The 27,179-nt window shown below is 37.0% G+C and overlaps 1 protein-coding gene across 2 annotated transcripts; it reads left to right on the top strand.

Annotated features, from left to right (window-relative positions):
* On the top strand, nucleotides 1–27,179 carry LOC102523093 (glycine N-acyltransferase). Of its 2 annotated transcripts, XM_014553678.2 has the most exons (7): nucleotides 1–184; nucleotides 4,405–4,500; nucleotides 6,386–6,493; nucleotides 16,292–16,418; nucleotides 17,649–17,726; nucleotides 18,724–18,895; nucleotides 26,043–27,179. In XM_014553678.2, exons 2-7 carry the CDS (start codon nucleotides 4,423–4,425, stop codon nucleotides 26,443–26,445), a joined length of 966 nt encoding a protein of 321 aa, XP_014409164.1. In that variant the 5' UTR covers nucleotides 1–184; nucleotides 4,405–4,422; the 3' UTR covers nucleotides 26,446–27,179. The 2 variants fall into 2 exon arrangements, with proteins under 2 accessions (XP_014409164.1, XP_006173036.1); XM_006172974.3 differs by lacking the exon at nucleotides 17,649–17,726 and having other exon boundaries at nucleotides 7–184.

Genomic DNA, 27,179 nt, shown 5'->3' with positions numbered 1-27,179 from the left:
TGTTTTCAAAGAGGCAAAGTCTACAATAACAGCTTCAATTTAGCTATTTCTGTAGAAAAGTTACTAAAACACCCTTTGCAGTCCCTGCTTGTACATGACAGGATAAAGGCAATTTCATATTCTGAAAAGTCTGCTCCTTCTCATTTGTTCCTGGGAATCTTACTCCGTGGAGACAGCTTTGCAGGTGAGGACACTTCTCGCTGGAGACAATCACTGCTTTGTGACACTCGCCTCCTTTTTCCCCCACAACAAGGTGGGGAAAATCAAATGCTCTTGTTGGTTTTAGATAGGAAAGGCTCAGCTTATTTATGGACTCTTATGTCAAAGGAAAGGGAGTCTATTCAATTAGAAATGATCCATCGTATGTACTGTGTATACAGCAGCTGCACGCGGGGAATAATTCTGGGAAGGACTTAGCCAGGTTTCCATCCTGAGCAGATAAATGATATGGAGGGATATGGGAAGCTGGTGGGTGCGTAGGGAGGTAATAACGTTTGCAAAGAGGTATGCTCATCTAATTACCATTTATCCAGCCCCCTGTTGTACTGAAGTACTATGCAGACATTATTCTATTTGCTCCTTTAGGAGACATTGTAACAGAGGTAGTGTGTTCCTTAGATAAAGTTTAATCAGGAAAGTGAAGTACTCTGTTCAAACACTGAGAGAAAATATGCGGAGAAATAGAGACTAGAACGCAGGCCAGATTGACTGTTAATTCAAATCACATGAAAAAAAAGTGAGCTAAGATTTTATCAATAACGCTATGGCCATAAAAGGGTTTTTAATTTTTTGTTTTCCCTTCTAAATTAATCTTTCTACATCCTTATAATTCTATGTTGCATGTTGACCATGTTTTATGCAAAGATTCACATATTCTAATCAAGGATTTATATTCTACACCTTCTCCTTTGATTTTAATATTCTGCCTTGTGTGTGTCATAGTTGTTGTGTTCATGGCTCCTAAAGTTGCATCATACTAAGAGATCACAATTTATGTAACCTTATCCTAGGGCCAGACATCAAGACTGTGTCTTGTTTCTTCCTATTTGTTAATGTTGTTTTATAAAAACTGTTTCTTAGATCTTGTTTTGTTCAACATTTTGGAAACATTTCCAGTAAGGGGAAGGCTGGGTCTGAAGTGCCTACTTTGTGGACTTTGCCCTTTACCACAGCTAAAGGCTCGCACTGAGTGCACAGTTCCATAGCGTCTTTGGGTCCCATCCTCCCCTGTTAAATGGGCCTTATTCTGTTTGCTGTTGCTGTTGTTATTTCTCAGTGTGTGCACGTGAGCATGTCTACATGTAGAGCTGTCTCACACTGTGTGCTTTGCACTGTTATAATAATGTTACAACCCTAGAAATTCGGCCTCAAACTCATTTTGCCTCTTCTGCCTCATTTTGCCTCTTAAAAGAAGCTGCTGGATGAAAGGTCACACTTGCCTCCAGGAGTGTTAGATTCCCACAGTCCCGAGACACTCAAGGAGCTGGAGCAACAGGCTGGAGACACTTATGTTTTTCATGACACAGAGTGGGGGTGTTACTCCTGATGGCTAGTGGGTGGAGGCCAGGGTTGTTACTTTATGTTCTACAACACACAGAACTGCCTCCTGCAACAAAGAATTATCTGGGCTGAAATATAAATAGTGCTGAATTTAAGGAACCCTGCTCTTAACTGATCAAAAAATAAAACTCAAGAACGTGTACCAGGAATGAGGGAGGGGACACTACTATAGATCCCACAGACATTAAAAGGATAAGAATATGTGACAACTTTGTGCAATACATTTGACAGCTTAGATGAAATGGACAAATCCTTCTAAAGACCTAAATAACCAGAAGTTACCAAAAAAAAAAAAAATCTGAAAAGGCATGTATTTACTAAAAATATTGAATTGTTACTTAAAACATTTCCACAGAGAAATTTAATTGCAAGTAAAAATATTTACTAGTCCCAGATGGCTTCAATGTTGAAATCAACAAATATTTGAGGAAGAAATAATGCCAATAATGAACAAATTTCTTAAGAAAATAGAGGAGGAAACACTTTCCCAGTTAATATTTTATGACCATAAATATTACTAAACCAAAACAGATTAGAACTTAGCAGAAAAGAAAAATATAAATCAATATCATTCATAAAGACAGGTGCAAAAATAAAGTAATATTTCTTATTGTCATGCTTAAGTGAGAAAACAAATGTTTTTCCCTAATATCAAAAACAAAGCAAGGATGCTCACTTAGTTCCTTCTATACAATATTTTCCTAGAAGTTCTAGGCAGTACAGAAAGACAAGAGAAGGAAACAAAATACATACAGATGGAAGAAACAAAAATTATTTTTATTTGCAACAAAATACTTGATCACATACATAGACAATTTTAAGTAATTGCAAAAAAAAAAAGACCAATACACAATTACCAGAGGTAATAATAATTCAATAAGGTCACAGTACATAAGGCCAACATAGAAAAATTGATAGTATTTCTATAAACAAGTAACAATTTTTAAACTTCAAAATATAACATAATTTGCAGTTATATATTTATTTATAACAGCATCCAAAGAAGGAAATAAATGGGGATAAGTTTAACAAAAGTTATTCAAGTCCAATGAGCCAAAAGCTAAAATACATTGCTAAAAAATTAAAGAAGACCTAAAAAAACACGTAGAGATACATCACATTCACAGATTAGACTATGCAACATTGTTCAGATGTTACTTCTCACTTAACTGAGATATAAATTTACTGTAACCTCAGTATAAATTTCAGAAACTTTTACTAAAAATTCACAAGCTCATTCCAAAATGTATATGGAAATGCAAACACCTAAGCAAAAAGATCTAAAAATTTGGTAGACTCACACTACCAGATCTCAAGGCTTACTGTAAAAGCCACAGAACTCAAAACAGAGGCATTATCATAAGAATAGATATACCCATCAGAGAAATACACTCATGCATATAAGCTCAACTGCTTTTCAACGGTAACACTAAGACAATTCAACAGAGAAAGTAGAATCGTTTCAATAGCTGGTAACTAAACAACTGGTATCTACACTGGGGAAAAAGTGACTATCAACTCTTACACCACACACAAAAAGTTAACTTGAAAGTTATCATTGACCCAAAGATAAGAGCAAAACTATAAGACTTCTGAAGGAAGATATAAGAGGATATTTGTGTGATCAAAGGATAGGCAAAAATTTCATATATAGAATGAAAAAGCATAAAGCTTAAAAGAAAAATGGATAAATTAGACTTTATCCTATTTAACGTCTTTAATCTTTTCATCTTTGAAATACACTGTTCAAGAAACAAAAAGGCAGGCCACAGACAAGAAGAAAATATTCAATATATATGATGAAGGACTTGTATACAGAATAAATAAAGAATTCTTTCAATTCATTAATAAGAAGACAAACAACCCAATTAAAAATGGGCTAAAGTTTGAGCAGGCACTGGAGGCGCACGCATACACGAGACACAGAAATAACCAATAAACACATGAAAAGAGGCTCAGCATTTTTGGTCATGATGAAAATGCAAATGAAAACCACAGCGAGGTAATGCTTCACATCCATAGATTAGCTAAAGTTAAAAAGACCAACAGCCCAAAGCATTGTTGAAGTTACATCCCATTCCTTCAATACAGAAGAACAATCCATTGGACTGATTTGAATTACTGTGTAGTTAACTGTCACTGACAATACTAATAATAACAATAGTAAAAATAATAATGCTTTGAGTTAATATATGCTAGAAACTCTTCCACACACTTAATATGTATTAATTCGTTTAATTCTCACAACAATTTTCTGGGATAGACTCTGTTTTCAGAGGAATGAAGAAGTTAAGCAAATTTTGGAAGATTATATAGCTTGTTAGTGGTGACGTTGGGATAATCACTGATGGCAACTTAATCCCAAAGGATGCACTTGCATATTTAAGAATATGTTTGTTAGAATAAATGTATCTTTAGTGACGGAAATTCGGAGTAGTGTAAGAAAATGAAGAGGAAATTACTAGTAGGAGAACTTTGCTTTCTGAAATTCTCACCCTTCCTTGCAGCTGGTAAGGGTTTCAAAATGTGACAGTGACACTAATGAAGAGCACTGAAGAGGGTCTTGGGCTTAAGCATAAGCATAGAGCCTGTGACTCTTATTTCTTGCTGTCTTCTATGACCTGGTCCCTTCAGGACTTTCACGATGCTCCTCCAAACTCCTGTCCTTCATAATAAGGCTAGAAATCTAGGGTGATTGTACTTTCTCTCCCTCTCCCAAAGCAATTATTTTAGGCAAATGAATCTCACCTGTTACCTTCTAAGGTTCAGGGACAGATGTGTGGCTCTAGGTCCTATTGGTTCAGCAACTCCTCATTCCTGATTGCTTCTTGTTCCTCTCTCTAGGCTAAAGTACCTGCCAAGATGCTCTACTTGCAGGGTCCACAGAAGCTGCTGATGCTAGAAAAATCCCTGAGGAAGAGCCTCCCAGAGTCCTTAAAGGTGAGCTTGAGACATTCTTAGGGTACCAGAGGTTTGCATCTTCCTGATAACAGAGGTGGAAAAGTTCCTTTAAAAACTAACAATGCAACCAACACACAACCAGCAATTTCAATCCTGAGCATTTGTCCCAGAGAAATGCAAGCTTATGTTTGCACTAAATTATATCCACAAGTGTCTATAATAACCTTATCTAGAATAGTCAAAAACTGGAAACAACCCAGATGTCCCTCAGTAGGTGAATGGTTAAATAAACTGCGGTACATCCATACAATGAAATACTACTGGGTGATAAAAAAGAGTGAACTATTAATGCTTTCAACAGCTTAGAAGAATCTCCAAAAAAGTATGCTGGATGAAAAAAAAAATCTCAAAAGGTTACATGCCATATGACTCCATTTATATAAAATTCTTGAAGTAACAAGATTACAGAAATGGAGAACAGATTGACAGTAACCACAAGTTAAGGAGGTAGGAAGTGGGAAGGTAATGGATATGACTATAAAAGAGCAACAGGAGGGATCCTTGGGGTGATGAAGATGTTCTGCATCCTGAGAGTGTCAGTGTCAATATCCTGGCTGTGGTATTGCACAGGCACAGGTCTCTGTTCTTTACCAAGTTCGCACAGTAAGTTGCCAGGATTTTACTCTAGGCAAGTTAATACTCAAAGCCAAGGACTAACCATTATGCTTATGCACTTGGCACAATTCCCTGGACCTTGATCAATAAAAATTACATATTTCAATTGCTATTATTCATTTTTGTCCAGAACATGCACCTTAACCCTACCTTGGGAGTTAGGTTGATGATAGTGACATCTCACTGGTTCTGTGGTTAAAAGAGCAGACTCAGCAACAGCCGCCTGGATCTGTGACTGCCTTTCCCACCAACAAGCTGTATATCCATGCTGCATCACTTAACTTTTATATGCCTCAGTTTTCTCATACAAAGTGGAAGTAATGAGCACTTCAGCCTCTTGGGGTTATTGTCAGGATGAGAGGAAGTTATGTTGAACAGGTGGAACAGTGCCTTGCACACAGAGAATCTATGCAAATATTACCCACTGTTATTATAGATCAGACCATAAATTTACAATGGAGTGAATCATGGATACATCTGTTTCTCTTATTTGAGGCTAATACTTTAAAGACTTGGCATGTTTTTGAGGTGAGATGAATATATTCACCTTCCTCAATCTTAACCATTTGTAAACCATCCTTTCACTCTGGGTGAGAGAAAGGTAAGCATTCTTCTACAGGTAGACGATCTGTTTATTTTTGTTTACTATAAAAGGACCAAAGAGATAACTGTCACTGATGTTTAATTACTATAGCCTCCACTCATTGGTGAGAAATCATTTACGTTTAATGGAAGATAATTTAAAAACATATGTTAAAAAGCCTTAAACTTGAAGATAACTTTAGACACAGCAATCTCCCTTCTAAAGACCTTCCCTGAGCAAATATCAGGTACACTTGCAAAGATTTCTGCAAAAAGATATTCTTTGAAGAGTCATTTTTCACATTGAAAAGTTGGAAACACATAGGGTGGAGCATATCCAGTATTTTTCATTTTTGTGAAATTTGTTCTGTGTATACATGAATAAAAGGAAATCTATTAAGGATCTTATTATATATACAATGAGGGATTTCATTTTATTCATAAATTTGGTCGGTCTGAATATTTTCTATATGAATATCTTTTAAAGCTATATTTTTGGGGGCAAAAAAGTAGAACCTAAAAAAATGGTCTGCAGAAATTTTCATTAGGTGACTTCCAATCAAACAATTCCATTATTTCATAGAAATAAACTTTGTCTTGATCAAACAATGCCTTTTTCCATCTCTTCCTAATAAGCCAACCTTCTCACCTTCTTGGGACACTGCAGGTTTATGGGACCGTCTTCCATATGAACCAGGGAAACCCGTTCAGGCTAAAGGCCCTCGTGGACAAGTGGCCTGATTTTAATACAGTGGTTATCCGCCCTCAGGAACAGGTAAGGGGCCAAATGTAGAATGAATATTCATCTATGTTCATGTTTACTATGTGCTTACCATGCACTTGTCAATGTGGTAGACCCTAGGTCTATAGAAATGAATCAAGATGATGGTTAGCAAGCCCTTGGCCTCAAAAGTCCAAAGCCTGGTGGAGACTATAGGAAAATCCACAGATAAATTACAGCATGGTGTGAAATGTGCACAATCAGAGCACAAAGAGCATCCTGCTGATGCTTAAGACCAACCACACTTTGTTATTTCTTGCATCCAGTTTTGGGGAATAAAGGCAATCAGTGTAATGTTATGCTAATTTAAGATTATGTTTATGGCATAGACAAGAGCCTGATCTTTTGTTAGAGATGTTACAGGAGCATTTCCCAGGCTAGATTCCTACATTATAATCAATCAGACCCTAGTTCCATTTTAAACTCTTAACCTAAGGGAAAAAATATTTCCTACCTTTTAAAAACACCAATTTTGAAACCATATCAAGTCATTCATGCTGACTCAAAACTTCTCATTGTGATATTGTCTTCACATTGACATGCTGCTCTGTATTATAACCTACTGTCATCAATAAAGCAAATAAAATAAAGCAGGAAAAAAACTATGTGTGATAGAATTGCAGGGAGAGGATCAGAAATGCTTCTTAGTAGAAATTTCACCAAAATTGGATGTTGAAAATAAACATTTTACATGGTGGCAGGGCAGGATTGCATTCAAAGTAGAGAAAGTAACAATTGCAAAGCATAAGGTCTGAAACAGAATGGATTAAGGAAAATTAAGGAGCAAAATGACATGGTTAGAATTATTGATTACATATTCTGTAATCTTTTTATTTATTTTTTAAACATTTTTTATTGAGTTATAGTCATTTTACAATGTTGTGTCAAATTCCAGTGTAGAGAACAATTTTTCAATTATACATGAACATACATACATTCATTGTCACATTCTCCTTTGCTGTGAGCCTCCACAAGATCCTGTATATAGTTCCCTGTGCTACACAGTACAATCTTGTTTATCTATTCTACATTTTGAAATCCCAGTCCCTTCCCACCCTCTGTCCCCCTGGCAACCACAGGTTTTTATCTATGTCTATGAATCTGTTTCTGTTTTGTATTTATTTTTTTAGATTCCGCATATGAGCGATCTCATTTGGTATTTTTCTTTCTCTTTCTGGTTTACTTCACTTAGAATGACATTCTCCAGGAGCATCCACGTTGCTGCAAATGGCATTATGTTGTCGGTTTTTATGGATGAATAGTATTCTATTGTGTAAATATACCACATCTTCTTTATCCAGTCATCTGTTGATGGACATTTAGGCTGTTTCCATGTTTTGGCTATTGTAAATAGTGCTGCTATGAACATTGGGGTGCAGGTGTCATTTTGAAGTAGGATTCCTTCTGGATATATGCCCAGGAGCGGGATTCCTGGGTCATATGGTAAGTCTATTCCTAGTCTTTTGAGGAATCTCCATACTGTTTTCCACAGTGGCTGCACCAAACTGCATTCCCACCAGCAGTGTAGGAGGGTTCCCCTTTCTCCACAGCCTCTCCAGCATTTGTCATTTGTGGACTTTTGAATGATGGCCATTATGACTGGTGTGAGGTGATATCTCATTGTAGTTTTGATTTGCATTTCTCTGATAATTAGTGATACTGAACATTTTTTCATGTGCCTATTGATCATTTGCATTTCTTCCTTGGAGAATTGCTTGTTTAGGTCTTTTGCCCATTTTTGGATTGGGTTGTTTGTTTTTTTCTTATTAAGTCGTATGAGCTGCTTATATATTCTGGAGATCAAGCCTTTGTCGGTTTCATTTACAAAAAGTTTCTCCCATTCCATAGGTTGTCTTTTTGTTTTACTTATGGTTTCCTTTGCTGTGCAGAAGCTTGTAAGTTTCATTAGGTTCCATTTGTTTATTCTTGCTTTTATTTCTATTGCTTGGGTGGACTGTTCTAGGGGAACATTTTTGAGATGTATGTCAGATAATGTTTTGCCTATATTTTCTTCTAGGAGTTTTATTGAATCTTGTCTTATGTTTAAGTCTTTGATCCATTTTGAGTTGATTTTTGTATATGGTTTAAGGAAGTGTTCTAGCTTCATTGATTTACATGCTGCTCTCCAGTTTTCCCAACACCATTTGCTGAAGAGACTATCTTTATTCCATTGTATATTCTTGCCTCCTTTGTCGAAGATGAGTTGACCAAAAGTTTGTGGGTTCATTTCTGGGCTCTCTATTCTGTTCCATTGGTCTATGTGTCTGTTTTTGTACCAATACCATGCTGTCTTGATGGCTGTAGTTCTTTAGTATTGTCTGAAGTCTGGGAGAGTTATTCTTCCAGCCTCTTTCTTTTTCTTCAGCAATACTTTGGCAATTCTAGGTCTTTGATGGTTCCATATAAATTTTATTATGATTTGTTCTAGTTCTGTGAAATATGTCCTGGGTAATTTGATAAGGATTGCATTAAATCTGTAGATTGCCTTGGGCAGTGTGACCATTTTAACAATATTGATTCTTCCAATCCAAGAGCATAGGATATCTTTCCATTTTCTTAAGTCTTCTTTAATTTCCTTCATCAATGGTTTATAGTTTTCTGTGTATAGTTCTTTCACCTCCTTCGTTATATTTATTTTTAGGTATTTTATTACTGTGGGTGCTATTTTAAAGGGGATTGTTTCTTTACTTTCTTTTTCTGTTGATTCATCATTAGTGTAAAGAAATGCAACTGATTTTTGAACGTTAATCTTGTAACCTGCTACCTTGCTGAATTCTTCCATTATTTCTAATAGTTTCTGTAAACTTTTGAATTAGTGAAATTAAGTAGTTAAAAATCTCAAAATTAAAATGTGTAATTATATTTTGAAATATCAAGTAAAAATCCAAATTTTTGGTATAAAATATTAAATATATTGCCATTTTAATATAACTTACATACAAGTGAAAGTGGTAAAAAAATATTATTCAATTAATCAAATTAATAATTTGAAAATGAGTACTTTTAATTATTGTTAGAAACCTGAATGAGAAATAATATTATTTGAGTTACTCTCAAAAGTAGTTTCAAAAATAAGTTTTGTCCAGCTTTATGAGCAGTAATTGACATATAAGATTGTGTAAATATAAAATGTACAACATGTAGATTTGATACACATAGATTGTAAAATGATTTTCCCTGTAGCTTTAACACCTCCATCATGCCACACGATTACCATTTTTTTTTTTTATATGTGGGAAAATCATTTAAGATCTACTCTCTTAGCAACCTTCAAATACAGTTGACCCTTGAGCAACATGGGTTTGAACTGCACAGGTCCACAAATATGCGGATTTTTCTCCATAATTACATGCTATAGTACCATACCATCTGAGGCTGGTGGAATCCACGGATGTGGTACTGAAGTCACAGAGGGCTGACTATAAAGTTGTACATGGATTTTTTGACTGAGGGGAGAGTTGGTGCTCCTACCCTCCATGTTGTTCAAGGGTCAACTGCATATAATACAATATTATTAACTATAATCTCCATGCTGTACATTAGATCCCCAGAACTTACTCAACCTATAACTAGAAGTTTATATTCTCTGACCAATATTTCCCCATTTCACCTGCCCTCCACCACCCCAGCTTCTGGTAACCACTGTTCAACTCTGTTTCTATGATTCAGCTTTTTTAGATTCCCCATATAAAAGAGATCATACAGTATTTATCTTCCTCTGTTTGACTTATTTCACGTAGCATAATTCCTGCAAGGTCTATCCGTGTTGTCACAAATAGCAGGATTTACTTCTTTCTCATAGCTGGCTGATATTCCATTGTATAGATGTACCATATTTTCTTTATCCATTCATTCATTGTTTCCATATCTTGGCTATTGTGAATTATGCTGAAGTGTAGACATTTCTTCAAGATCTTGTTTTTATTTCCTTTTGATATATACCCAGAATGGAATTCCTGATTCATGTGGCAATTCTATTTTTAATTTTTTGAGGAACTTCCATACTGTTTCCATAGTGGCTTTACCAATTTACCAGCAGTGCACAGGGTGCCCTTTTCTCCACAACTCCACCATTTCTTGCTGTCTCTTGTCTTTTTGATGATAACCATTCTGACATGAGTGGTTTTGTTTTGCATTTCCTTGATTATTAGTAATGATAAGCACTTTTACATGTATCTGTTGGCCATTTGCATGTCTTCTTTTAGAAACTGTCTATTCAGTTCCTCTGTCCATTTTAAATGGAATTATTTGGGCTTTTAAATTGTGTTTTGGATATTAACCCTTTATCTAATATACAATTTGAAAATAATTTCTCCCATTTGATAGGTGCCTCTTAATTTTGTTGATTGTTTCTTTTGCTGTGCAAAAGTTCTTTAGTTTGACGTAATCCCAATCATTGTTTTTTGCTTACTTTGTACTTTTGGTGTCATATCCAAAATATCACTGCCAATGTCAATGAATTTTATCCCTATATTTTCTTGTAGGTTTTTATAGTTTCAGTACTTATGTTTAAGTCTTTAGTCCACTTTGTGTTAATTTTATGAGTGGTGTAAGTTTGAGATCCAGTTTTATTCTTCTGCATGTGGTTATCCGGCTTTCCCAATGTCATTTATTGAAAAGACTATCTTTTCTCCATTGCATGTTCTTGGCTCCCTTGTCAAATATTAGTTGATTGTATATGCGAGAGTTTATTTATAATCTCAATTCTGTTTCATTGGTCTATGTGTCTATTTTTATGCCAGTACTATATTGCTTTGATTACTATAGCTTTGTAGCATAGTTTGAAATCAGAAAGTATGAAGCCTCCAGATTTGTTTTTGTTTCTCAGGATTGCTTTATCTATTCAAAGTCTTTTGTGGTTCTATATAAATTTTAGGATTCTTTTTTCTATTTCTGCAAAAAAAAAAAAAGCTTTTGGAATTTTGATTAAATCTACAGATTCAGGTAGTATGAATATTTTAACAGTATTAATTCTTTCAATCCATGAACCATAAACCAATCCATGAACCATGAATTCAATGGTATATCTTTCCATTTGTTTGTCTCTTCTTTAGTTCTTTCAGCAGTGCTGTAGTTTCCAGTGTACATATCTCTCACTACCTTAGTTAAATTGATTCCTAAGTATTTTATTGTTTTGATGCTACTGTGAATAGGATTATTAAAATTTCTTTTTCAGTTAGTTATATAATTTCTTTACAGTTAGTGCATACAAACACCACTGATTTCTGTAAATTGATTTTGTGTTTTTACCAAGTTCACTGATTAGCTCTCAGTGTTTGGTGGGATCCTTTGGATCTTCCACATATAAGATCATTACCTGCAAAGACAATTTCATGTCTTCCTTTCTGATTTGAGTGCCTTTCAATTCTTTTTTTTTTTTTTTTTTTTTTTTGCCTGCTTATTCTAGCTAGGGCTTCCAATATTACATTGAATAAAAGTGGCAAAGATGGACATTCTTTTATTCAGTATATGTCTGTTAGGTCTATTTGGTCTAAAGAATGATTCAAGTTGAATGTTTGGTTGTTGATTTTCTGTCTGGATAAAATATCCACCTTTAAAAGTGGGGTATTGAACTCTCCAACTATTATTGGGTTATTTTCTATTTATCCCTTCAGATCTGTTTGTGTTTACTTAATATATTTAGGTACTCTATTGTTCACTGCATTTTTTTATAATTGTTACATCTTGTTGATGAATTGATCCCTTTACCAGTATATAATGGCCTTCTTTTCCCCTTGTTATTTACCATTCCTGGCTTAAAGTCTATTTTATCTGGTATCAGTACAGATCTTCTTGCTCGCTTTTGATTTCCATTTGCAAGGTATACTTTATTCATCCTTTCACTTTCAGCCTATATGTTTCCTTAAAGCTGAAGCGAGTCTCTTGTAGGCAACAGTCAATCTTATTTTGTTATACAGTTAGCCACTCTGTATATTTTTATTGGAGAAGTTAATCCATTAATATTTAAAGTACTTATTGATAGATAAGAACTTATTAATGCCTCCTTGTTGTTTTCTACTGTTTTGTTATTCTGTTGTTCCTTTCTTCCTTTCACAGCCTTCCTTTGTAAATTGATGGTTTTCTGTAGTGGTAAGCATTAGTTGACTCCCTTCTTTTATCTTTTGTCAATCTACTGTAGGTTTTTGCTTTGTGGTACCATGAGTCTTATATAAAAAATATTATGGTATAAGTCTATTTCACTCTGATAACAATTAAAGTTCAATTACATACAAAACCTCTATCCTTTTGCTCTCTCTGTTTTATGTTTTTGATGTCACAATTTATATTTTATATTGGGTATGCACTGACAAATTATTGTAGCTATAGATATTTTAATCCTTTTGTCCTTTAATCTTTATACTGGTGTTAACTGGTTAACCTACCACCATATTACAGTATTAGAGTATTCTGAATCTGACTATTTGCTTACTTTTACCAGTGAGCTATATGTTTTCATGTTACCAATTATGATCCTTTCATTTCAGCTTAAAGAATCCCTTTCAGAATTTCAGAATGTCTTATAAGGCAGGTCTGTTGGTGACGAACTCCTTCAGTTTTTGTTGTTGTTGTTAGTGAAAGTCTTTATCTTGCCATCATTTCTGAAGAACAACTTTGCAGGATGAAGTATTTTTGGTCGGCAGTATGTTTCTTTCAGCACTTTGAATATATAGCCCCATTTTCTCCTGGCTTGCAAGGTCTCTGAGAAATCTGTTGATAGCCTTTTGGGGATTCCTTGTAAGTTACAAGCTTGGTTTCTCTGGATGCTTTTAAGATTCTCTCTTTGCCTTTGATTTTTAATGGTTTTATTACAATGTGCCTAAAAGAGGTTCTCTTTAAGTCAATTTTGCTTGGAAACCTATAAGCTTCATAAACTTAGATATCCAGTTTCTCCCCAAATTTGGGGGATTCTCAACCACTTTAAACTTTTTGCCCCTCTTCCCTCTCTTATACTTCTGGAACTTTAATAGTTTACAAATTAGTTATTTTGATAGTACCCCATAAACCTTGTAGGCTCTCCTCACAGTTTTTTATTCTTACTCTTTTTTCTCTGTTGATTAGATAATTTCAATTGGTCTGACTTTGAGCTCACATTCTTTCTTATGTTTGGCTTGGTTTACTTTTGAAGTTCTCTGTTGAATTCTTTAGTGAAGTCATTGTATTCTTTACGTCCAAAATTTTTGTTTGGCTCTTTTTTATGTTTTCCATCTCCAAACTTCTCATTTTGTTCTGGTATTGTTGTCCTGATATTGTTCAGTTGTTTGTCTGTATTCTTTTATAGGTCCCTCAGCATCTTTTGAAAAATTACTTTGAATTCTTTGTTAAGAAATTCCTGGAAATCCATTTCTTTGGGGCTGGTTGCTGGTGGTTTACTGTGTTTTTTGGTGATCTCATGCGTCCCTGGTTCTGCATGATCCTTGTAGCCTTGTGTGGGTGTCTGCACCTCTTCCATACATTATGGGCTAACTTTGGTAAGGAAAAATTTTACCTGTGGGTAGGGGCACTCTGGAATGTGCTGTGACCCCAAGTTTAGTGATGCAGGTATCGGGTGCAGGGGCACGTGGAGGCACTGATTTGGGGGGTGTGCAATACCTCTTCTACTCAGGCCACATCATTGACTATGCTTAGTGAGCATTGCAGGGAGCCCACAGTGGCTGTAACACTGTTAGGGTCCTCAGTGGCGTCTCCAAGTCCAGTGGCTATGGGCCAGGGCAGTGGTAGTGACTGAAGCCATTTGTGTGTACATGCACAGCTGTGGGGGTCAGCTTCAGGCGCCTGTATGGTGGTAGGGGCTATATGGAAACATACACATAATGGTGGGACCAGGGCAGGCAGCAAGGGCCAGGACCAACTGTGGGAGCAGCAGGCTGTTGGAATGCACTACATGCATCCTGAGTCTTGCCACAAGTGCACAGCAGTAGAGACTGGTAATGGGGGTTGGGCTGTGGGCATTCAAGTGGACAGCTGGAGGGGCCAGCTGCAGGTTATTGCAGTGGTGCAGGCCAGTGACAGAAGATGGGGCCTGAGCCAGGCCTGCAAACAGCTGTGGGGGCCCTGGCTATTGACGTGACCTTCTGTGTGTGCATGGAGTGCAAATGGCAGTGGAGGCCAGTGACAGTTGGGCCAGTGGCATGCATGTACTCAGCTGGAGGGGCTAGTCCAAAATGTGTGGTAGGTGGGGTAGGTGTCAGCTGCATGGGTCCAAGCTGGTGTCTGGCACGCATGAAGCTGCAGAGCTGACAGCTGGCCGCTGACTGCTGGTGCAGTTCCCTGGCTCTAGCACAAGCCTGTGGGGAAGGAAGTGAGGAGGGGCTGGGGGGACTGGCATCAGAGAATGTAAACACCTGCAGAGCGTAAGTTGGTGAAATCTGCGGGGGGTCCATGATGGCTGTACTGACTGCTGGTTTCTTCAGGGGCAGAAGCTGCTAGGTTTTTCTGCAGGGCAGGCCAAGGTGAACCACGAATCACTCCCACTACATGGCTGCTACTGGTAGCCCCTATTTCTCCTCTTTGTTCCTAGCCATCTCTATACATCTCAGTTTTGTCAGTCTGAGTGGTATGAAACAGAGATGGGATCTTTGTGTGGTGTCCCCAAAGCCTGAGGAAGCTGGTTGGTCACCCTGCTCTTCCTTTCTTGGTGAGGGGGAACTCTTTCTAGCTGGGGAGTTACCTTTTGGCACTGAGGATTGCAGGCTGGGTGGATGGGATGATACAGATAAAATGAAGTTGCCTTTCTTCTTTTTTCTTGCAGTTAGTCTCAGGTTTTTTGTTCTGCTGTGTCGCTGAAGTTCCTTGAGTGGGCTGTCAAGCTCCCAGAGCTGTTTTTGCTCATGGGTAGCTGTCTAATTGTGGATCTTTGTGGGAGGACAGAGCCCAGGGTCTCCTACATTGACATTTTGGTGACATCACTCTTAAGAATAAAATTTGATCAGGAGTATCCTTACTGAATAGAAAGTTTATATTTGTTTCATGTTTTCCAGATATTATAGGGGGAAAAAAGCTTTCTGATTCTGCACTGGCTGAAGTAATTTTTTTCCTATCTGTTCCTTCACCCTCAAATAACCTCATGTAAGGTTTAATTATTTTGATAGATATATTTAAATGAGTATGTTTACTTGTCTGATGGAACTGTTGTTTGTTTAACAATGGTATGATTTTTTTAAAGGAAACAAATCTATTTCATCATTTTTTCTAAGTTTCATAGTTTATAGAAGAATCATCTAACCTGTTATCTGCATCAGTTTTAATACAGACATATTCTACAAATCTTTGCACAAGAGCAAGATTTATTCTTTTGGCCAAAGATTTTGCTTCTCAATTGTCATTTTGCATGAGCCGGTAGGACTAGATTAGTGACAATCCCAAGTCTGACTGTGGATGCCAACTTGGTTTTTGCTGGCTTTTGACCATGCTGATGGAAGTAGATTGGACACATATACAAGTCACGGGGTTCTCAAGTGCAGAAAGAGACGGCAAGACTCAGTGCAGAGTCACTTTTCAAGCTTCTTATTGAGTTTCATGGAGATACAGAAAAATAATTTTAAGTGGATTATTTTTGTTTAGTTTGAAAATTTAAAAGTAATAGCTGAGTTAGGAATAGTTTTGTTTGGGACATTTTTCATTATTACTTGAATAAGGGAGTCTGACTTGATCTCATAATGTAAATAATCCTTAAATAAAATTAATGCAACAAAAATGCTAGTGTTTAAAAATATCATAATATAATGGAACACTGATAACTAATATGGCAATTACTAAACACAAGCATTTTGTTTGATTTCCCAACCGAAACAGGAGATGAAAGATGACCTTGATCACTACACCAACACTTACCAAGTCTACGCCAAAGACCCCAAGAAATGTCAGGAATTCCTTGGCTCACCAGAAGTCATCAACTGGAAGCAACATTTGCAGATTCAAAGTAAGGGGACCTGAGTCTGTGCTGGCTACTGGGATCTCCTATGTCTACATCTGTAGGGTTGCTTTTCATTATGAGTGACACCGCCATATCCTCTATGTCTTTACTCCAAGTCCCAGACCCTCAGCCTGCTGTCCATTCTTTCTCTCAGCTGCCACCACCTCCACAGTGTGTAGTTCACAAACCTCCTGTGGACCTTTCCAGGTGAAATCTGAAACCAGCCCCCCGTACACGTGTATGGCAGGGAGAGACCCAGGAAAGAAGCAGATCACTCCAGATTGGTGGTAGGCTTCATAAGCAAGGGAACTTACTTCCAGGCTTGTCTTGGGGGGCTGCAAGATGAGTAGACCACTGCACCTGCCTACCAAAATCTTAAAAATGTGCATAGTGACCTTAATGGGGTTCAGTCATGTACCCAGTCCAGATGGTTTCAACACTGCATTTCTATCTTAAGGCTGTGTCCTTGGAGCAGCTTCTGAGAACTGGAAAGGCAAGTGGAACGCACATTCCAAGGACAGGAGAGAGGATGGGGAGCCTCCAGCTGCCCAAGTCCAACTCACACGTCAACTGGCAGCCACAGCGTTCTGATGGCCTCCTCCAATAACAATGAATTAGAACTTGAAGACTGCAGTGCATGGGGTTTACATGGGAAATATGATTTCTTAATAGCTAAGGATTCATGATTTAGCCTAGGATCTATTAAGGAGCTTGAATATCGGAGCAGGGCTTCCCTTCTATTTCATCTCTGTTTTATCATTATGTTGTACTTACAAAGGAGGAATTTAGTAGTTAAGAATGTGCTCTCTGGAGTCAGATGACCTAAAATCGTGACCTTGTTGGGCCTGTTAGTAGTTGTGTGATCTAAGGCAAGTAATAACCTCTCTGTGGATCAGTTTCCTTATGTATAAAAATGAGGCTTATAATAGTATCCAAAACATAGAGCTATTTAAAGATTGAATGAGATCTTGAATGTGATATGCTTAGCACTATGCCTGGTTTTATCAATTAGGTTTTCAAACCATCCCAAAATACTGACTTAAAACAGCAATCATTTATTAGTTCACAACTTTGTGGGTCAGCAATGTGGACTAGATTCAGCTAGGTGATTCCTCCGCTGGCCTCTCCTAGATTCGTACATGTGGCTGCAGTGAGCTGGGGGTTGTCTATGAGCCGGCTGCGCTAGGTTAGCCGCAATTCCAAGTCTGTCTGCTGATGCTAGCTTTGTCTGTGCAGATGGACATGGACTGGATAATGTAAAGAAGTCACAGCGTTCTCTAGGGCAGAAAGAGAAGGCAAGCCTCTTACTGATTAGTAAGTTTTCAAGCTTCCTACTGATTCACATTTGCTATTGCTCCATTGGCCAAAGCAAGCTTCATGGTCAATCCCAGAGTCAGTTCAGGACAGAAAAATCTAAAGAGTGAAGAGGAACAAGCTGGCACCATTGCAACAACAATCTCCTGCACTGAGTGCATAGAATTGTCTGATAAATTATTTTAATTTATTTTTATTGAAGTATAGTTTATTTACAATGTTGTGTTAGTTTCAGGTGTATGGCAAAGTGATTCAGTTATACATATACATATATATTCTTTTTCAGATCCTTTCCCATTGTAGATTGTTACAAGGTATTGAATATAGTTCCCTGTGCTATACAGTAGGACCTTATGGTTTACCTATTTTATATATAGTAGTGTGTATGTGTTAATCCCAAATGCCTAATTTATCTCTTCCCCACAACTCCTTTCCCCTTTGGTAAGCATAGTTTGTTTCCTGTGTCTATTTCCAGTTTGTAAATAAGTTCATTTGTATTATTTTTTTAGATTCCACATATAAGTAATACCATATGATATTTACCTTTCTTTGCCTGACTTGCTCCACCTAATACGATAATTTCCAGATCCGTCCATGTTGCTGCAAATGATATTATTTCATTCTTTTCTGTGGCTGGGTAACATTCCATTGCGCATGTGTACCACATCTTTATCCAATCATCTGTCAATGGACATTTAGTTTGCTTCTGTTCAATAAATTTGGTTATTATGTTTATACTTCATCTCTTTGATGGTATGTTTATAGTTCATCTCCTTTGATGATCATAGCTGCATTGTGATATGCTCAGGAATTATACTGTTATCCCAATTTTGAATTTTTAAAATGTGGGAGTGATTTGCCATTATCCCATTTTTCTCATGATTGAACATGAGTTTGGATAATTCTAAACCCACCACTTTCTAGCCACTGAACAGCTTTTTCCTAACATTTAAATGAACAGTGACATCTCATCTGATTTCTCATTTCCCCCATCCAGGTACACAGTCCAGCCTGGATTATGTGATAAAAAATCTTGCAGCTGTTCAACTCAGCAAGGTGAAGCTAACACAATGCAATCTCTATGTAGTCTCTGAGACAACAAAGAAATTGGCTTCTTCTGTGATGGATGGAAAGAGTTTATCCTCCAATGGTGACAAATACAAGCTCATGTAAGTTTGATAGAAGCTGTTCTACACTGCTCATGTCTGTCACCACTGAAGTAGCCCATGTGTTAATTTTCTAGGGCAGCCATGAAAAAAATCACAATCAACTGGGGTGGCTTAAAACAACAGAAATTTAGTGAGGAGGCTAAAAGTCTCAAGTCAAAGGGTTGGCAGGTCCGTGTTCCCATCAAACCTTCTAGGAGAGAATTTTTCCTTGCCTCTTCCAGCTTCTGGTGGCTTTAGGCATTCAGCAGCTTGGGGCTTCATCACTCAGATCGCTGACATTGCCGTCACATGGCCTTCTCTGTCTGTATGTCTTATTATAAAGATGTTTGTCGTCATTGGATTAAAGACCCACTAGATAATCCAGCATGATTTCATGTTGAGATCCTTGATGTAGTTGTATCTGCAAGGACTCTTTTTCTAAATAAGGTCTGAAATGTTTTAAGATTCCAGGGGACATGCCTCTTGAGTGGATGCACCATCTAACCTGCTAGAGTTCCCATCTTCTCTTCTAGCTTTTGCTCTGGCCTCCTTGCAATCTATTTTCTGCAAAGCAGAGTCATCTTCTTTTCAAAAATGTACATTAGATCATATTCCTTCCCTGCTTAAAAGACTCCAGTACTTCTCATCTCACTTGGAAATAATTCTGAACTCCTTCATTGCCCTGTAAGAGCTAACACTCATCTACTTTCTAGACCTCATCTTGTCTCTTGTTTACTCCTCCCAACAGCACTGGTATTCCTCCTGCTATCACTCATTGCAAGCTCAGGCTCATTTTGTTATTGTTGTTGCTGCTGAAGGGTATTTCTTTTTAATTTTTTTTTAAGTTACCTTGATTTTATTTTATTTTTATTCTCTTAATTTTATTTTTTATTGAAGTGTAGTTGATTTGCTATGGTAGTTTCAGGTGTACAGCAAAGTGACTCAGTTATACAGATACATACATTTTTTTTCATTCTTTTCCACTACAGCTTATCAAAAGAAATTGAATATAGTTCCCTGTGCTACACAGTAGGCCCTTGTTGTTTATCTATTTTATACATAGTAGTGTGTATCTGTTAATCCCAAACTTCTAATTTAGCCCTCTCCCCTCCTTTCCCCTTTGATTACCATAGTTTGTTTTCTATGTGCATGAGTCTGTTTCTGGCTTGTAAATAAAATTTTTCCCTTTTTTTTTAGATTTCACATATAAGTGATATCATGTGACATTTGTCATTCACTGACTTACTGTACCTAATATGATAATCTCTAGGTCCATCTATGTTGCTGCAAATGGCATTGTTTCATTCTTGTTTTAATGGCTGAGTAGTATTCCATTGTATATATGCATCACATCTTTATCCAGTCATCTATTGATGGGCATTTAGGTTGCTTCCATGTCTTGACCACTGTAAATAGTGCTGCTATGAACATTGGGGTGCATGTTTTTCTGAATTACAGTTTTCTCTGCATATGTGCCCAGGAGTGGGATTGCAGGATCATATGGTAAGTTTATTTTTAGTTTTTTGAGGAATCTCCATAAAACTTTCAGCTGATTTCTCTACATAAACACTGCTGGCCAGAGGGAGTGCCAAGATATATTCAAAGTCCTGAATAAGAAAAAGCTGCAACCTAGAATACTCTATCCAGCAAGTCTGTCCTTTGGAGTAGAAGGAGAGCTAAGGAATTTCACAGACAAGCAAAAACTAAAAGAATTCAACAATATTAAACCTATCCTAAAAGAAATATTGAAAGATCTACTCTAAATAGAAAAGAAGCAGGAAGCTACAGAAATGAGAAAATCATAATTGGAAATGTGATAACCATAATGAGTTGCAAAACAATAAACATGATGTTACAAAGGGACATCAAAATCATAAAAGATAGGAGAAGAGAGCAAGAAAATATAGATTTCTTTCTCTGTCTTCTTTTTCTCTCTCTCTTTTTTTCTTCGTTCTTTTTAAGATTTGTTTGAGCCTACATGATTACCAGTCTAAAGCAAACAGATATAGTAATAGATTAACATATTTGAAAAATAGGATAACTACAAACCAAAAGCATACAAGAGAGTCACAAAAACCAAAAAGAAACCAAGCTAATACATATGTGTCAAACCACAGAAAGAATAACAAAAAGGAAAAGAAAGGAACAAAGAAGAAATACCAAATCAACTGGAAATCTAAGTTCAAAATGGCAATAAACACACATCTATCAATAATTAACATAAAAGTCAATAGACTAAATGCTCCAATCAAAAGACATAGAGTGCCAGATTGGGTAATAAAACAAAAGCCTACAATATGCTGCCTACAAGGGACTCACTTTAGAGTGAAGGACACACATAGATTCAAAGTAAGAGGATGGAAAAAGATATTTCATGCAAATGGAAATGACAAGAAAGTGGGAGCTGCAATACTCATATCAGACAAAATACACTTTAAAACAAAGGCCATAAAGAAAGATAAAGAAGGACACTATATAATGATCAAAGGAGCAATACAAGATGAAGATATTACACTCGTTAACAAATATGCATCCAATATAGGAGCACTTAAATATATAAAACAAATACTAACAGACATAAAGGGAGAAATTGATGGAAATACAATAATAGTAGGAGACTTTAACACCCCACTAACATCATTGGACAGATCTTCCAGACAGAAAATCAATAAGGCACTGGAGATACTAAATTACACAATAGAACAGTTGACTTGGTTGATGCTTTTAGGACATTACATCCCCCAAAACAGAATGTACATTCTTTTCAGGTGCTCATGGAACATTCTCTAAGATAAACTACATACTCAGGCACAAAATAAATTTAAGAGGATAGAAATTATTTCAAGCATCTTCTCTGACCACAATGGCATGAAACTAGAAATCAAAAACAGAAAAACAAAAACAGAAGAAAACAATAGCATAGAGACTAAACAACATGCTACTTAAAACCAATGGGTCAATGATGAAATCAAAAGAAGTAAAAAAAAAAAACACTTTAAGGCAAATGACAATGAAAACAAAAACACACAAAATCTATGGGATGCAGCAAAAGCAGACCTAAGAGGGAAGTTCATAGTGATACAGGCCTTCCTCAAAGAAAAAAAAATCACAAATAAACAACCTAATCCACCAAAAGAATTAGAAAAAGAAGCACAAACAAAACCTAAAATCAGCAGAAGGAAAGAAATAAAGATCAGGGAGGAAATAAATAAATAGAAATTTAAAAAATAGAAAAAATCAATCAAACCAAGAGCTGGTTTTGTGAACGAATAAACAAAATTGACAAACCTTGCCAGGCTCACCAAGAAGAAAAGAGAGAGGACACAAATAAACAAAATAAGAAATGAAGATAGAGAAATTACAACCAACACCACAGAAGTACAAAAAATCATAAGAGAATACTATGAACAACTGTATGGCAATAGATTGGACAACTTAGAAGAAATGGAAAAAGTTTCTAGAAATATGAAGTCCACCAAAACTGAATCCAGAAGAAATAGATCATTTGAACAGACCAATCACTAGAAATGGAATAGAATCAGCAATAAAAAACCTCCCTGCAAACAAAAGTCCAGGACCAGATGACGTCACTGGGGAATTCTATCAAACAGACAAAGAAGAGTTCATACTGATCCTTCTCAAACTCTTCCAAAAGATTGAAGAGGAGGGAATACTCCCAAACTCATTCTATGAAGCCACCATCACCCTGATACCAAAGCCAGGCAAAGACACTACCAAAAAGAAAACTTTAGGATAATATCTTTGATGAACATAGATGCAAAAATCCTCAACAAAATATTAGAAAACGGAATCCAACAACATATAAAAAAGATTATACACTATAATCAAGTTAGATTCATCCCAGGGACACAAGGATGGTTCAACATATGGAAATCAATCAACATGATACACTGCATCCACTAAAGGACAAAAATCACAAGATCACCTCAACAGACGCAGAAAAAGCATTTGATAAAATTCAACACCGATTTATGATACAAATTCTAACCAAAGTGGATATAGAGGGAACATATCTCAACATAATAAAAGCTATTTATGACAAACCTACAGCCAGCATAATACTCAATGGTGAGAAGCTGAAAGCTTTCCCCCTAAAATCTGGAACAAGACAAGGATGCCCACTTTCAACACTTCTGTTCAATATACTATTGGAAGTCCTAGCCATGGCAATTAGACAAGAAAAAGAAGTAAAAGAGATCAAAATTGGAAGAGAAGAGGTAAAATTGTGATTATATGCAGATGACATGATACTATGTATAGAAAACCCTAAAGGCTCCACACAAAAACTACTAGAGCTGATAAAAGAACCCGGCAAGGTAGTAGGATACAAGATTAACATACAGAAATCAATGGCATTTCTTACACTAACAATGAAATATCAGAAAAGGAAAGTAAAGAAACAATCCCTTTTCAAATTGCATCCAAAAAAATAAAATACTTAGGAGAAAATCTGACCACAGAAGTGAAAAATGTATATGTTGAGAACTGTAAAACATTGACTAAGAAAATTAAATATGACCTAAAGAAATGGAAAGATATCCCATGTTCTTTTCTTGGATTGGAAGAATTAATATTGGTAAAATGCCCATACTACCCAAAGCAATCTACACATTTAATGTGATGCCTATTAAATTACCCAGGACATTTTTCACAGAACTAGAACAAATAATCCTAAAATGTATATGGAATCACAAAAAAAAAAAAAAAAACAGAATTGCAAAAGCAATACTGAAGAAAAATAATGAAGCTGGAGGAATCACCCTCCCAGACTTCAGATAATACTACAGAGCTGCAGTAATCAAAACAGACATATGGATCAATGGAACAGGATAGAGAGCCCAGAAATAAACTCAGAAACTTTTGATCAATTAATCTTTGACAAAGGAGGCAAGACCATACAATGGAGTAAAGACGGTCTCTTCAGCAAATTGTATTGGGAAAACTGGACAGCTGCATGTAAATCAATGAAGTTAGAATATTCCCTCACACCATACACAAAAATAAACTCAAAGTGGCTTAAAGACTTAAACATAAGATAAGACAGTATAAACCTCTTAGAAGATAACACAGGGAATACATTATCCAACATAAATCTCAGCAATGTTCTCCTAGGGCAGTCTACCCAAGCAATAGGAATAAAAGCAAAAATAAACAAATGGGACCTAATTAAACTTATAAGCTTTTGCACAGCAAAGGAAACCATAAGCAAAACAAAATGACAACCTACAGAATGGGAGAAAATATTTCCATAAGATGAGACTGACAAGGGCTTAATTTCCACAATATATAAACAGCTCATACAACTTCATGATAAAAAACAAGCAACCCAATCCAAAAATGGGCAGAAGACCTAAATAAGCAATTTTCCAATGAAGACATACAAATGGCCAATAAGCACATGAGAAAATGCTCAATATCACTAATTATCAGAGAAATGCAAATCAAAACTACAATGAGGTATCACCTCACACCAGTCAGAACGGCCATCATTAAAAAGTCCACAAAGAATGAATAGTGGAGAGGGTGTGGAGAAAAGAGAACCCTCCTATATTGTTGGTGAGAGTGTAGTTTGGTGCAGCCATTATGGAAAACAGTATGGAGGTTCCTCAAAAAACTAAAAATAGACTTATCATATGATCCAGCAATCCCACTCCTGGACATATATCCAAAGGGAACCTTAATTCAAAGAGACATATGCACATCAATTTTCATAGCAGCACTGTTTACAATAGTCAAGATATGGAAACAACATAAATGTCCATCAACAGATGGCTGGATAAAGAAGTTGTGATATAATTATACAACAGAATACTACTCAGCCATTAAAAAATAATAAAATAATGCCATTTGCAGCAACATGGATGGATCTAGAGACTGTCATTCTAAATGAAGTAAGCCAGAAAAAGAAAGAAAAATACCATATGTTATCACTTATATGTGAAATCTTAAAAAAAAAAAAAAAAAGGACAAACTTATTTACAAAACAGAAACAGACTCACAGACAGAAAACAAACTTAGTTACCAGGGAGAGAAGGGGATGGGAAGGGATAAATTGGGAGTTGGAGATTTGCAGATACTAACTAATACATATAAAATAAATAAACAACAAGTTCATACCATATAACACAGGGAACTATATTCAATATCTTGTAGTAACTTATGGTGAAAAAGAGTATGAAAATGAATATATGTATGTACGTGTATGACTGAGGCATTACGCTGTACACCAGAAATTGACACAACATTATAAACTGACTACACTTCAATAAAAATATAATTACAGGAAAAAAATTACATCACACATTACACCTAACAAACACCTCGACATCTATAATATCATTTGACTCTCTTATCCACCCCATGAGGAAGACAAGTTGGGAGATACTACCTCCACTTTCTGGACAGAAAACAGGCTCAGGGGGTGAAATAGCTTGTTCACGCGGATGGTTAAGGGCATAAATGGGGCCTGAGTCTAGATCCAGTCCCACATTGCGGGCTCTTCCCAGGACACCCCCGAGGCCCCTCTGCAGCCTGTAGGAGCCTTCAGACTTCAGTGTTCTGTAGCTCGGGGGTCGCCTGCACTCCATGTAACTGCCCCTTTCTAGACTTCAGCAACTTGTTCTGAATGGTAGCCAAGGGCCTTTGGACATCAACATTCTAGGCTCTGACTTCAATGCTTGCTAGAGTGTGCTTTTGGGCACGCATTTATTTACTCTGCAACTTTTTTCTTCTATATAAAATGAGGTTAAGAATATTTGTCTTATCTAGGTTGGAAGACTGCAGTCCAGGCCAAATGAAATAATTGTAGCTAGTATCTGTGAAGTACTTAGGTACTGGTTCTAAGCACCTACATCCATTGGCTCATTTAAGTCTCACAATGATTCTACAAGGAAGGTGTGATTACCATCCTTATTTATCAGATGAGGAAACAGAGGAGGTGAGAAATGAAGTAATCAGGTGGGAAATCAGTAATCACACAAGGAGCCAGATTAGGAACCCAGGCAGCCTAAATACAGAGCACGTACCCTTAAACACGCTCCTGCTCACCTCTGAGGACAGTTTGGTGGGGGGCGGTGGAGGGGAACAAATAAAATACGCCATAATATGTGTGATGTTACAGGCTATTCTTTCCTTTTGTTCCCAACAGCCATCAAAAGATGCTGAAACCCTCATCCCTGGATCCTACCCACGCTGTCTGGGTGAATAAATTCTGGTCTTTTGGTGGCAATGAGAGGAGCCAGCGATTCATCGAGCACTGTATCCAGACCTTCCCCAGCTTCTGCCTGCTGGGGCCCCAGGGGACCCCTGTGTCCTGGGTCCTGATGGACCAGACAGGAGAGATGAGGATGGCGGGCACCTTGCCTGAGTACCGGGGCCAGGGCCTCATCACCTATGTCAGCTGTGCTCATCTCCAGGGTCTGGACAAACTTGGCTTCCCTCTGTATTCCCATGTAGATAGAGCCAATTACATCGTGCAAAAAGTGTGCTTCAACCTACAGGCTATCCGTATGCCTTGTGACTGGAACCAGTGGAACTTTGTGCCTCTGTGAAGCAACCCCGAACCCGAGACAGTGTGGGTTGGACGGGGCATGTGGCTGGAGGAGCAGATGAGTGGATGGAGAGAAAGAATAAACTGGAATCAGTGATAATGAAGTGGTCCGAGGTCTGAGGAAGTAGTGATGGGTGGTAAACAGGACAACCTCAGTCTGTGTTCTCGGATACCTCTCCATCCCCTTAGCTTCCTCAGTTTGAAACAGACCAGGCTCTCCTGCTGTCTGGCTGGTGTAGCTCCCACACCTCCAGGTGCTCCATGCCCCTTGTCGTGCTTTATAATTAGCTGCATGCTCTTCTACATTGTTCTTCCTGGAACCCCTAGCTCACTGACCCTTTCCAATTTGCCAGAAGGGTTGTAATATTTTGTGCATTCTACCATTTTTCCCTCTGGCTTTCTATAGCTTTTTGAAAAATTGATTGGAGAGTGAGTTGTCTTCTGAGTAGGTCTTTACAAGATCCTCCCTTCCCAGGTCACTTCTTAAGCTTTGTATTATAATCACATGAGCTATATTATACACATGCACACACTATATCTAAGATAGATAGATAGATAGATAGATAGATAGATAGATAGATAGATAGATAGATAGATAGATAGATAGATAATCTCAGAGAGAATTAGAAGAAAAAGACTGACTGTTGTTAATATCTTATTTTGCAACTCCTACCCCAGGAAAGAGGTACTAACGTTGTTTCTGTTGATTAAAATAAAAATGCACCAGGTGAGAGC

The sequence above is a fragment of the Camelus ferus genome, chromosome 10 (genome assembly GCF_009834535.1).
Source record: "Camelus ferus isolate YT-003-E chromosome 10, BCGSAC_Cfer_1.0, whole genome shotgun sequence".
Lineage (NCBI taxonomy): Eukaryota > Metazoa > Chordata > Mammalia > Artiodactyla > Camelidae > Camelus > Camelus ferus.
This window is presented reverse-complemented; position numbering and strand designations above follow the sequence as displayed.

What these genes read in the sequence shown, in the direction of transcription:
- LOC102523093 (XM_014553678.2), top strand. Translation starts at nt 4,423, where the DNA reads ATGCTCTACTTGCAGGGTCCACAGAAGCTGCTGATGCTAGAAAAATCC. An exon ending in GCCTCCCAGAGTCCTTAAAG is followed by an intron (nt 4,501 to 6,385) that starts GTGAGCTTGAGA and finishes GGGACACTGCAG; the next exon opens with GTTTATGGGACCGTCTTCCA. An exon ending in GGCAAGCCTCTTACTGATTA is followed by an intron (nt 17,727 to 18,723) that starts GTAAGTTTTCAA and finishes TCCCCCATCCAG; the next exon opens with GTACACAGTCCAGCCTGGAT.